This window comes from Siphateles boraxobius, unplaced genomic scaffold, assembly GCF_051911475.1.
Source record: "Siphateles boraxobius isolate OS27281-9 unplaced genomic scaffold, OSU_SipBor_1 29, whole genome shotgun sequence".
In the NCBI taxonomy this organism is placed as follows: Eukaryota; Metazoa; Chordata; class Actinopteri; order Cypriniformes; family Leuciscidae; genus Siphateles; species Siphateles boraxobius.
Window position 1 is genome coordinate 8,002,553 of NW_027508908.1, and position 12,677 is coordinate 8,015,229.

Sequence of the window (12,677 nt, forward strand, 5' to 3'; positions counted from 1 at the left end):
TTTCAGTCCATATCCAAATTGTTTACATGTTTTAGGTCAAACATGTTTTAAGTTTAATAATGTGTAACATTTGTTACCGTAGGCTATATGAATCATGGTGAACGTTAGTTAATACAAATATAACAGTTTATTGTTTGTTCATGTTAGCTCAGACCTATTAGTAAATTTTGAAATGAGCATTAACTTCTAATAAATGCTTTAGATGTATGTTTCATTATTAGTTTGGGTTATCTAAAGAAGTTAACTAGTGTTAACAATTGAAACCTTAAAGTGTTACCAATTCTTTTTTTATTTACAAATTTGATTTTCATTTATTAATTTACTTTTGGTACCAATTTTCAGGTTAGTAGAAGTACATACTTTGTAAATTCATTCCCAACATACAAAAACTAATAAATATGATTTTTCATTCAGTGTTAAAGTATAAATGTAAATAAAATGCAAAAAGAGATTAAGTGCGACAAGAGGTTAATACATTTTATTATATTTGGACCAGATCATTGTCAACAAATGTTTCACATTTTGTCTGTACTGAGCATCATTGTGTATTGTCCTGTCTTTTATTTGTTATGCGCATTCTTATTTTAAATCTAGACAGCCACATGTGCAGTGTCCACCAGAGGCCAGTAGTGCACAGTTTAGGCAACCAGAAAATAAAGTGATCTGTAGATTTGTGTCATTTCGAATTGCTTTAGTAAATGATTCAGGGTTATTATTTACACCTAGTGTAATAGCTACATAACTGTTTACATATAAACCTTGTTTTATCACTCACATCAGGGTTGAGTTTAGTGCCTGTGGAAGTTTTTGTGTGTGATACAAATACAAGTTCTAAGGAGGAATTTCCACTTAGAAAAAAAAACTGATACTGCATGTATTTATTTGTGTACAGTACGGACAAGCTCTTGTTCTCCTGTCGGCTTATCTGAGAGAATTGTTGTGTTTGATGAGCATGTGCTAAACACCCTGAGAGTGAAGTTAGTGGGACAGTATGGTTGGAGTGCAGAATAAACCTACCAAGTTATTGGCCTTTTGGACAAATAGTTTACTCAATTTAGTAACTAGATAGGCCTACTTACATTTTCAGAATAAAATGAGAGGGGTGCTTGCCAGTGCAAAAGTTGCAACCATGCAGCAAGGGGCCTTTTTGTCTCAATATATAGGCTATTGGAGTGAAGAATAGGCCTAAAATCTAATTATTTTCTAACCCCCCTATTAAATTTGATGTAAGAGAATGAGCATATAAGGTAGGCTACTGCACATAAAGCTTTAGAACGCAGAATAGGTCCAAATGTTTCTTGCATATCCTCAAGTTATATTTGCATGTGTGAATGTCTGCGTCCCAGATATATTAGTGCTGAGTAGATTACTTACAAATTGTAGTCGGTTACTGATTCCAAATTACATGAAAAAAATTGTAGTTAGTAACGTAATCCATTACATTATTCAATTCAATTCAATTCAAATTTATTTGTATAGCGCTTTTCACAAAACATATTGTTTCAAAGCAGCTTTACAGAAAGTGCATTTCAAAAATGTACATAGAAAAATAGAGTTAGTTAATCATGTATAATTTAGGGCATAACATATCGCCGGCGTTGAGTCGTCTCTTCACACACTCAAAAAAATATTCATTGGATGAACTCAATTAAGTTGTGGGCAGGATTTCCATCCAATAAATATATGTAGCCTCAACTCAAACTGAGTACATCCATTCAACAGAATGTAAATTAGTTAACCTAACTCATTTGTATCAAATAGATGCAAAAGAATATAAATGAGTGACTTGATTAGCTTATTTCTATCAAATACTTATTACTAACCAGATTGACTTTATTTCTGTCAGATGTCTACAAAAGTTTTATTGAAAATTAACAGGGGTTTATAACTATGTTTTCCATTTAAAGTTACCATAACAGTGATTAGTGTTTCCATTAGTTGGGCTCTTAACTCTTATTATATCTATTGTCTTTTTAGGCTGCTGTGACAGTGTGTTTGTTAAACACATTTGGAGCAGCAAAGTAAGCTAAACTGAAATGAGATCAGCTGATGATGGTTACCTGTTGATGGTTTTATAATCGTTATGAAACAGAATGATTTACTGAGGTTTTTATAATCTAACCATTATGTTTTCAAGTTTTTTTTTCACAACACATACCTTGTGTTACTGCAGCATGAGATCAAGGAATATTATAACACTAAGTTTGAAGACTTTAACGAACATGAGCACAAAAAGTCTGTTTCTGATGACACACACAGACATCAACAATCAGCGTATGAATCTCAACAATGGTGACAATCAAAAGTACTTTGCTGCAATGCATGCTGGGTACCACCATAGTACAAAACTCCCAGCATGCATTGCAACATGAATAAATTATGCAGCTGAACTGTCCTATAATTTTGTTTGATTCTAAATATTTGCTTTTATTTTTTGCTGTTGTGTTTGTTGTGAATTAGTAGCTTTTCAGTGATGTTCTGAATTAATCTGTTTATCTAAATATTTGTGATTGTCACCATTGCTGAGATTCATACGCTGATTGTTGATGTCTGTGTGTCTCATCAGAAACTGATTTTTTGTGCTCATGTTCGTTAAAGTTTTCAAACTTATTGTTATAATAATGCTTGATCTCATGCTGCAGTAACAAGGTTTGTTGTGAAAAAAACATAATTGTTAGATTAAAATACCTCAGTGAATCAGTCTGGTTCATGATGATTATAAAACCATCAACCATCATCAGCTGATCTCATTTCACTTTAGCTTTCTTTGCTGCTCCAAATGTGTTTAACAAACACACTGTCACAGCAGCAAAAAAAGACAATAGATATAATAAGAGTTAAGAGCCCAACTAATGGAATCATTGATCACTGTTATGGTGACTTCAAATGGAAAACAGAGTTAAACCCCTGTTAATTCTCAATAAAACATGTGTAGACGCCTGACAGAAATAAAGTCATTCTGGTTAGTGATAAGTATTTGTTAAAAATAAGCTAGCCTCTCTCGTTTATATTCTTTTGCATCTATTTATTACAAATGAGTTAGGCTAACTGATTTACATTCTGTTGAATGGATGTACTCAGATTGAGTTGGGGCTACATATATTTATTGGATGGAAATCCTGCCCACAAATTAATTGAGTTCATCCAATGAATATTTTTTTTGAGTGGAGCTATTAATAATTTTTTAGTTAAACCAATTAAATATATTTACACATATGATCTTAAATAGATTTATTTAAATAAAGCAAATTAGATTTAAATGTGTCACCTCTAAGAAGGGCTTGAATCATTTTTTTGAGTGCAGGTGTTTAGTCATCTCATCGCAGGTGTTGGGGGATCTGAAGTCTCCGTGAGAGACTGCATACAAACTGGAGCTGACGAACGGCATTTACCTCGGGACTAGCATCCCGAGATAACAGCAGAAGAGCAGATGGGAAATAATTTACTGTTCATAATATTAATGCATTCGATCTGATTCAACAGTAGTATTAAAGGTAAGCAGTATGTGAATGCCTGGCTAAAGAGATGCATCTTTAATCTAGTTTTAAACTGGGACAGCGAGTCTGAGCCTTGAACAATATCAGGAAGGCTATTCCAGAGTTTAGGAGAAAAATGTGTGAACGCCCTCCCTCCTTTGGTGGACTTAGATATCCTAGGAATGACCAGAAGCCTCAAATTTAATGATCTTAAAGAACACGATGGATTGTAGGGCGATAGAAGGTCTATTAAATACACAGGAGCTAAACCATTTAGGGCTTTATAGGTCAGTAGTAATACTTTGTAAATGATACAGAACTTAATAGGTAACCAGTGTAGAGATGATAAAATTGGTGTAATATAATCATATTTTTTTGACCTAGTAAGAACTCTAGCAGCTGCATTTTGCACTAACTGTAGCTTGTTTATTGAGGATGCAGGACAGCCAGCTAATAAAGCATTACAGTAATCTATTCTCGATGTCATGAATGCATGAACTAACTTTTCTGCATCAGAAACAGATAGCATGTTACGTAGCTTAGCAATGTTTCTAAGGTGGAAAAAGGCTGTTCTTGTAACAAGTAAATATATTAAGTCAAAGAGTTCCAGCTTACAAAAAAGTTGAGGAATCCCTGCATATGTAAATATGAAATGTGAATTTGTACATTGTTTGAAAGACAAAAGCCTTCGACAGTAATGACCCACTGTGTGATAATTCAAATAATGATAATAGTTTGTCGGGAGCTGATTAGATATGCAATGTAAAAAATAAAAAAAAATAAAAAACGGTTCTTAAAAGTGAAATGATTTCTTTAAAGTCAGTGGGTCTCAGTTTTCAGAGATAGGCACATGACTAGTGGCTGGTCTGTGTGTGCGATTCCACAAACCTGGAAGACCTTCTGAACGTATATAAGCAGTAGGCTTTATTAGAAAGGATATTATACTAAAATTAATATATATATATATATATATCCTGTTGTCTAGACTTCAGAGAGAAGAGTGTGTTTAAATAAATTGGTAAGAATAAATTTACCAAGAAATAAATCTGTAAAAAAATAAGCTTATCCCACTATCCCCTAATCTACATCTAATGTAATGCTACAGTTCAGATCTTGAAGAAATTTGTTTTTCAAACTTAAAGACAACACATATTCTTTATTTCAAAAACTTGGCAACTTTATTTACAATTCAAGTCAGTCACATGCAACATATTTTAATGAATATAACACAAAATTAGCACAAAAAAGCATCTTTGCATTTTTTTTATTTTCTTCAAAATGTTGATTAAATATACAAAAATATAGTTTACAAATACTATACAGAAAAATATTCTGCTGCAGAATTCTTACTTATACAAACATGTTTGTGAGATTCACAAACATTAGCAGTGTTAAAACAAGACTGTGTTGGGAAGGGGCAGGGCTTATATGTTTACATCTGTGAGGTCACAATGGTGAGGGGTGGGGCAATATTAGGTCATCTTAGAATGAGGCAAAAGAGTGGTGTGGGGAAGGAGGAAGTTTCATGGTGGTTCACAATGACTTTGGAACAGTTGATAAATTGGCAGTTTAGTTTTAATAGTAATCATGTATAAAAAAAAATAAAAAAAAATTAATAATACTATGTTTGAATTACATTATGTGCCTTAGTAACTCTTGACCACATTCTATGAAATAACTGCTACTTTGCAACATAAATACTGCCAATTTCTTTCCAACAATCTATTCTCACAATAAAATGTCATCTAGTCAAAAAAGCCTGCCGGGAACAAACACAAGTTGTAAAGTTGCAACTGAAATCCTAATTTTGTCTTTTCAAAATACAATTGGTCAACCAGATATGGCACTCTCAGTAATGATCAGTAAAAAACAAACAAACGTTAGTTTGAATATGCTGAGCAAAAATGTAACCCATCATTTAACATTCCCAATCTGCTTGAGGACTACCTGTTGAATAAACGTGCTAATGTCACTTTCTGGATATGTTTTCAGAGCGATTTTGGATTTTGAAATTGCGTTAAACAATGTCAAGAAAGTCTTTCTTTGCCTAATCTGCATTATCACTAAATTAGAGCTGTTAGAACATACTATTGAACTGTTATGGGTTTTAAACCTTAGCACACAATAAATAAGAATATGTTTTGCCCCATTTCAGTTCTGCCTCAATGGAGAGGCACCAATACCACCAAAATGGAAGAAAATGAAAAGTGCAGCCACGCAACTTGATTTTTAGACACAATCAACTACTTTCACATTATAATGACACAGTTGAACCACAGCTCTCTATATGTATACATTCGTGATCAGAGTGACTCTTTAAGACCTGCCGTGTTACAAACGCCAAAGAGATGGAGAAATCCTAATTTAGGACTCACAATTTAATGCTATTTGTCGATCAGGAATTAAAAATCTAAAGGAAATCCTCAGTGTTTTACATTAAGTTAAGACAAAGTACCAGAGAAAACCAAAAGTAGTAAAAAAAAAAAAAAGAAAGAAAAAAAAGCCTTATTTTTTTGTTATATTTTTTTCTTTTTAGATAATATGCACAAGATATTATTCACACACTCGCAAATGCAGGAAAAAAAATAAAGAAATAAATAAAAAATAAAATCTCATTAAATAAACTTAATTCACAGTCTGAATCTAGCCTTTCAAAAATACAAATACACACTGCAGAAAATGTTGGGCAGTTTGCTTGGCAATGAATTACAACATTCAATCCATGACCAGACAGCACTTTAAATAAAACCAATGCAGATTTAGTTTGGGTTAATATAAAGCATTGTGTCATATAATTCTACTCAGCAACAAAATGTTTCTACATTTGGCATCATTTCTAGAGCTGTGGCCAGTCCGTATGTAATATTATTCATATGGTTTTAGACTGTCTTAACATGGAGGGCACAGCTGACCCTAGAAGGTTAGTGGGATGAAAAAGAAGAAGAAGAAAGTACTATAGATCAAGAAAGTGCCAGAGCTTCTATTCTATTATGACGAATAAAGAATGCCCCATCCTGCTGACTGCATCGATCCTGCTACTCATTGATCTTAATGGCTAAGGATTCTGTGTTACAAAGTGTTGGACTGATTCACTGACATGCTGGATTGATACTAAACTAGACTGTGTATTTTAGCTAGGTCTGTAGTGAGGACATTATCCAATTTCAGTGACTTCTGGTCACATCTAAGTTTGTTTCTGTAGCATGTCTAGTTTGATTTGTCTCACTAGAGCGGCATGATGTTTATTAGTATTTGTTAGAGACAGATCTAGGGCTTGAAGCCAAGTATATTTTCAGGAGCACAATATGAGAGCCAAAACACTACCTTCGGGACCTTTTGTTGAGTTTAAATTTGGTTTGGGTTTAATTTGGAACTATTTCCATTAATTCTATAACACATCCGCAGAACTCTGCAGCTGAAAAAAGACTGTGGATGGGGAAACTGAAGCCAGAAACTGACTAATGCTTCAACTATGACCATTTAGTGAAAAACAGGAGGGGTTTATGGCAGCAGTTCCTAAAGTGTGGGACGACATCAAACATACTGCAGCGGGTCTGCAAGTTCCTTACAAAATTAAAGTTATTATTTATTGTATATAACTGTCATGTTATTTAGACTGGGTGAGAAAATCTTAATTATTTAGAATATCTGATAAAGTTTAAGGGTGTTCACTTGATTTGTTTGGTCCAGGCCAACATTACAAACAAAACATTTAGTCCTGGTCCGCTTAGCATTCACATTGGCATTTAAACACCGAACCTAAAGGCATAGATATACGGTCACAACCTGATTGGTAGGCTTTTATTGCGTATAATTCACGATGGAATTTACGGAACATACAAAACAATGCTGTTTTCAGGGATAAATGCGCTCGTTTAATGTGCGTAGCCCACGTATGACGGTATTTTGACCAGCTGAGAACTCGTGAAGAGCTTATAAATGCTTGAAGGACAGCGGCAGGAATCCCTCTATCACACACGAATGTCTGCTGCGAGGAAACGCGGTTCTGATGCCTGTACCAAACTGTGATTGGAAACATTGCGACTATGACGAGAAAAAAAAGGTATGCTTAAGCATTTATCTTGTGACATCATGTCCCGCTTTTGGTTCGTTTACATGTCTGGTCCGTGTTGTGTTCATATTTCATTCGAACCGCACCAGAGTTAGTTTGGAAGCAGGGCTCTTTTCAGCGGTCTCGGCCTGCTTTTTTGGTTCAGGATTGCACTTATTCAAATGAACCGCACTAACAGAGCAATCACACCAGGTTTCATTTTAATCGAACCAAACATGCCAAGTGTGAACACACCCTCAAAGTGACAATAGCAGTTTTTTTTTCTTTTTTTTACTTTAAAATGCTCATCAAATACAGCCTTGAACCCAAAGCTACATACGTGTGTGTGTGCGTTTGTGTGTATTTAACACAGTCCTCAGTTAAAAAAAGCATGTCAAATATAATGGCGTCCACAGAACAGAGATCAAATACTGCGGGGTCACATCCTGACCTTAATAACACAAACTCTGCATTCACATTTGTTTTGGGCACCAGCTAAAGGTCGCAGTGAACCGTATCTACCAATACAGCCATTCTACTGACGGCCACAACACAAACAAACAAACATATGTAGCCCCTCCACCCGGGTCCCACTCGACCCGCTCCGTGCGGGCCTCAAACCCGGGTCTCCGGCATTAGAGTCAGGCACTCTAACAAGGAGGCTAAAGACTGCAGCCTCTAGCATCTGTCGCTAGAGAGCCTTTTGAGATCAGAGGAGTGAGGTTTACTCGCACAGCGACTACTAGCTGGCCTCCGTTACACATATACACATTAGAGAGCTGCTGTCCCTTTAATATACAGTATAAACATAACCCACTCTAATGAAAATAATACCAATGGTTTGCTCTGTGGCTCTATGTACATCAACTAAAACAAAATCATAAAATATAAAACAAGATCTTGCAACTACCACAAGCAACTAAGTTTGAGTTTTGTGTAAAGTGCTTGTTAAAACAAACTGTTAAAAAAGTAGTTTCTTGTTTTTAATGTAATTTTTTTTAGTCCTTGTAATTTTTGCCTCTCACTAGTGTCCTCAAAAAAAGTGCTTTGGTGTGGAACGGTTACTTTAAACATGGCTTGGCCATGTAAACTTAATTCTACTTCATTATCCCACATGAAAAAAAGCTAAACCCAAATAAGACGGATGGAGTAAATCATCTATTATTGTAATTTGGAAAAGAAATCCGTTATAAAGCCACCAAGGCAGGAAAGGAACATATGCAGGTCACAGGTCACCGTGGCTCCGGGCACAAATCCTGCGGTCTGTCCTTGGATAGGAGCGTGTACCTGTACAGGAGGGAGTGTGAAGGTAGTTGTGGTCATATTTTTAGGAGAAACAGGAGGGGGCTACACCAGGTTCTCCACCCCGGGCAGAGGCTGCTCTGTTGGGGGCAGAGGCCCGGACATGCTCTGCTGCTGTGCCAGCTGCAAGACGGGCATGTTGCACAGCGGGCATACCTTCCTCACCTCCAGCCATTTGATAAGGCACCTGAGAGAGACAGAGAAAATGTGGAAGATGAAAGGCAAACTAGATAACATTATGCTTAAAATTTCCCAGATCACAGCAGAGTGTGTGAACCTGCCCACTACAAACAGGCTCCACTAACCCAAACTAATACTGGTAGCAAGTCAAAAGTGATCTCATTTGATATCTCATGGCTGGATGTGTTGGCGAAGCTGGGCGTCGCCCATGGAATGTGAGACTGAATCTCGGGTTAGTCTGAGTGAGATGTTGGCATTTCTCTGATGAATTATTCACTGTAAGCACAGTTCTATTTTAGGCCGTGTTGGTCCCATCAAGTACACAAACAGATCTATGATACAGAAGACTACATTAGAAGACTATATATATATATATATATATAAACTGTTTGTTTTCTGTCCTTTATTAATAGTTCAAATGCATTTAGTTTTTGTATACTTTTTTCTCCAATACAGTCTCCTATGCAGAATCGTGTGGTAAGAAAATATGAGTTTCTTAATAGGAATAACCTGCTGCAACTCATAGCCAACATCATACAGCGTGACTTGCAAATGATATGCATCATGTGATGTAGTGTCACATTATATTAGGTTTCATGTAGTTATGTCTATTAATTTTCATCAGCTGGCACCCTTGTGGCATAACTATGACACTATGAGCTTCTAATGCATACAATTGTTGCATAAAATAATTTTTAATGACAAAACAGTGAATAAAAATAATAAATATAATAAATATAATAATATATATATATATATATATATATATATATATATATATATATATATATATATATATATATACACACACATACATATAAACTATACAACCATGAGTGAACCTAGGTTTTCTGCTCTTGGAATTCTTAACATTAAAGCAGAAAATAAATTGCCGATATCTTCGTGAGTCGAAAGAAAAGCCGTTTAAATTTCACTAAGTCAGACACTGTGTATTCATTCCCCAAAGCAGAATGTTGTGGCTTTATATCATTGTGCGTTTGCATCATTTGAAACAGATTAAGTAATACAATGTTCTTTTTAAATGGCAGATCATTTTGCTGGTATAAGAGTAAATATGTTTATATTACACTGCTCGGCCAAAAAGAAGTTGCAGTTTGGATTTAAATAGGCAAATACTCAAAGGATTAGTTCACTTTAAAATGAAAATTAGCCCATGATTTACTCACCCTCAAGCCATCCTAGGTGTATATGACTTTCTTCTTTCAAACAAATACAACTTACGATGGCTTGAGGCTGAGTGAATCATGGGCTAACTAATCCTTAAAAAGTCTATGACTGGATCATTATTGCAGTGATTATTATGTTTCTATATTGTTATATGTTTGGCAACAGTTCTCCTAACCCTAATTGATGGAGTGTGTAGCTTTTCATTTCTGAAACAACCATGTAGGAAAACACATCATGGCCATATTCTAGGATGACAATGTCAAGATTCATCAGGCTCAAATTGTGAAAGAATGGTTGGGATGGAGCATTAAGAATAATTTTCACACATGAATTGCCACCTCTGAGTTCAGACCTTAAATTCATTGAAAGTCTTTGGGTTGTGCTGGAGGAGACTTTGCAGAGTGCTTGACTCTTGCATTGTCAATACAAGATCTTGACCAAATATTGATGCATCTCTTGATGGAAATAAATGTTGCGATGTTATTTTCCATTAAGAGGTACATCAATTTTATATAAATACATACATATATGCATTTCATATTTGACTTTCAACCATTTATGCTCTAAAATTTAGCTGGGTTCCTAGAGAGGCAAACTAAAATGTTGAAATGTTTAAAAAGAACAAAGAGCTCCCAACCCCTCTGATAAGTGTCCAAGCATTACTCTGACATTTACTTTTGTACTGAGCTGTATGTCAGTAAATGCCAATGTTTCACAAAGGGGCGAATGAGAAGATGGGTGAGTCAGACACATTTCAACTAGATCAATTTCAGAGCACAGTTATCCAGCACTCTCGAAATCATGGCATGTAACATTACAAATTTTCAAGTGTCCAAATACGACCTGTCTACCACTGTTCGTCAAACAGGTAATCCAACCTCAAAATCTAATGTTTTTAGAATAGAATCAGACTGCAAAATTTTTTTTGGAGCTTCTAGTGGTGCAGAAATGTTCCTATTTTAGAAAGCAACATATGCCAGGGTACTCACTTTCTGTGAAAGGCGTGTTTACAGGGGCAGATTCCCAACTCATCTTTCTGCTTGAATTCCTCCAAACACACCGCACAAATCTGGAGAGAGAAAACAATAAATTCCAATGAACACAGATAAAATGTTTAAATATAAACATTTTGTCTTCAGAGAAGACAACACTTCCATTAAATACACTTGTCTCAACAACATGCCATTACAAGTAATGGATGTTATCACCTTCAAAGATCAGTGAGACAGGAAGACATGTTGTAATGCTGTATTCATTCAGGAAATGGTCTACACTCAAGAAGTTTCCTTTGTAATCTAGCAGTTAAGTTTACCAGGTCGGGGTGCAGATATGGCATTTCATCTAGGGGGGAAAAAAATCTAGACATGGTTCTGTAAAAGCCAAGCTAAACACTTTGATTAACGACCTGTCTCACATCAGACAGTGGAATTCTGTGAACATTTGGACGCAATTAAATGGTGATGTAATCTAGAGGTAGGCAAACGATGTAAGAGGCTGAGGGCTACTAGCTAGTTTGATAAACTAGTCATTAAAATTCAGATGAATGTATAAGAAAATTACAAAGTGAAATGAGGTAAAGCCGAAAAGGCGAGACAGTGTGTTTCAGGGTAAACATGTTAAACCAGTGCTTAACTGATGCAAACAATGCTGGAAATGTGCATGAAATGATGTTATGGATTCCAAAAAAGCATATTTTTTCACAACATTGCATTGCAGTCAGGTAACATAGCAGTATAATATTAAAAAATGCTTTAGAAACCAATAATATAACCTAAAAATTAAAAAAAATATAATTTACATATTTTAAAAAACGTTTCTTTAAGTATTCTCAAAATGGAGTGACATTTTACTAAAGAACAAACATTAGTTCATGCACTGTGAACTAACATGAACAAACAATGAACAGCTGAATTTTTATTAACAAACACTAACAAAGATTAATAAATACTGTAACAAATGTATTGCTCATTGTTAGTTCATGTTAGTTAATAAATTAACTAATGTTAACTAAGGAACCTTTTTGTAAAGTGTTACCAATAAAATAAAATCCTGACTACAGGGTTAAGACACTTCAATTGACAAATTATATATACAAAAACTAAATCAACATCCAATGTATATTTACTATTTAAATGTGTTTATAATACCTTGCTGGAATAATTCATAATGCAAGTGAAAGTTAAAACAGACAGCTCATATTATCTAGGACATATTTCCAGAACTCTGCACAAATTAAATATTTCATTAACCTTGCTGACAGCAAATAAGGGAGCTGGGAAATGCACAACTAGTAATTGTTAGAGAACAAAAGGGGTTTCGGACAAATGTGCCTGAGCACATGGGTGTCTGTCACAACAGATATTTACTGTTCTGTGTGTATATCATAAAACAAGATACAGTCCTAGTGCTTTAGGTGTCATTGACCCTGACCAGGGGGTGGTCAGTGAATTATCGAGACACAATGGTTCTCTGTTTGAGAT

General features: G+C 35.1%; 1 protein-coding gene across 4 annotated transcripts in view; it reads right to left on the reverse strand.

Moving 5' to 3' along the window:
* Positions 1-4,631: 4,631 nt before the first annotated feature.
* The window catches only part of rnf24 (ring finger protein 24), a 39,479-nt gene continuing 31,433 nt past the window's right edge, over positions 4,632-12,677 (reverse strand). For all 4 annotated transcript variants that reach the window (XM_077246413.1, XM_077246409.1, XM_077246412.1 and 1 more), the window contains 2 exons: positions 11,187-11,266; positions 4,632-9,016 (listed from right to left, as the gene is read on the reverse strand). In XM_077246413.1, coding sequence (XP_077102528.1) covers positions 8,875-9,016; positions 11,187-11,266 — 222 coding nt within the window. In that variant the 3' untranslated portion in view covers positions 4,632-8,874. The remainder of the gene's footprint in view (positions 9,017-11,186; positions 11,267-12,677) is intronic.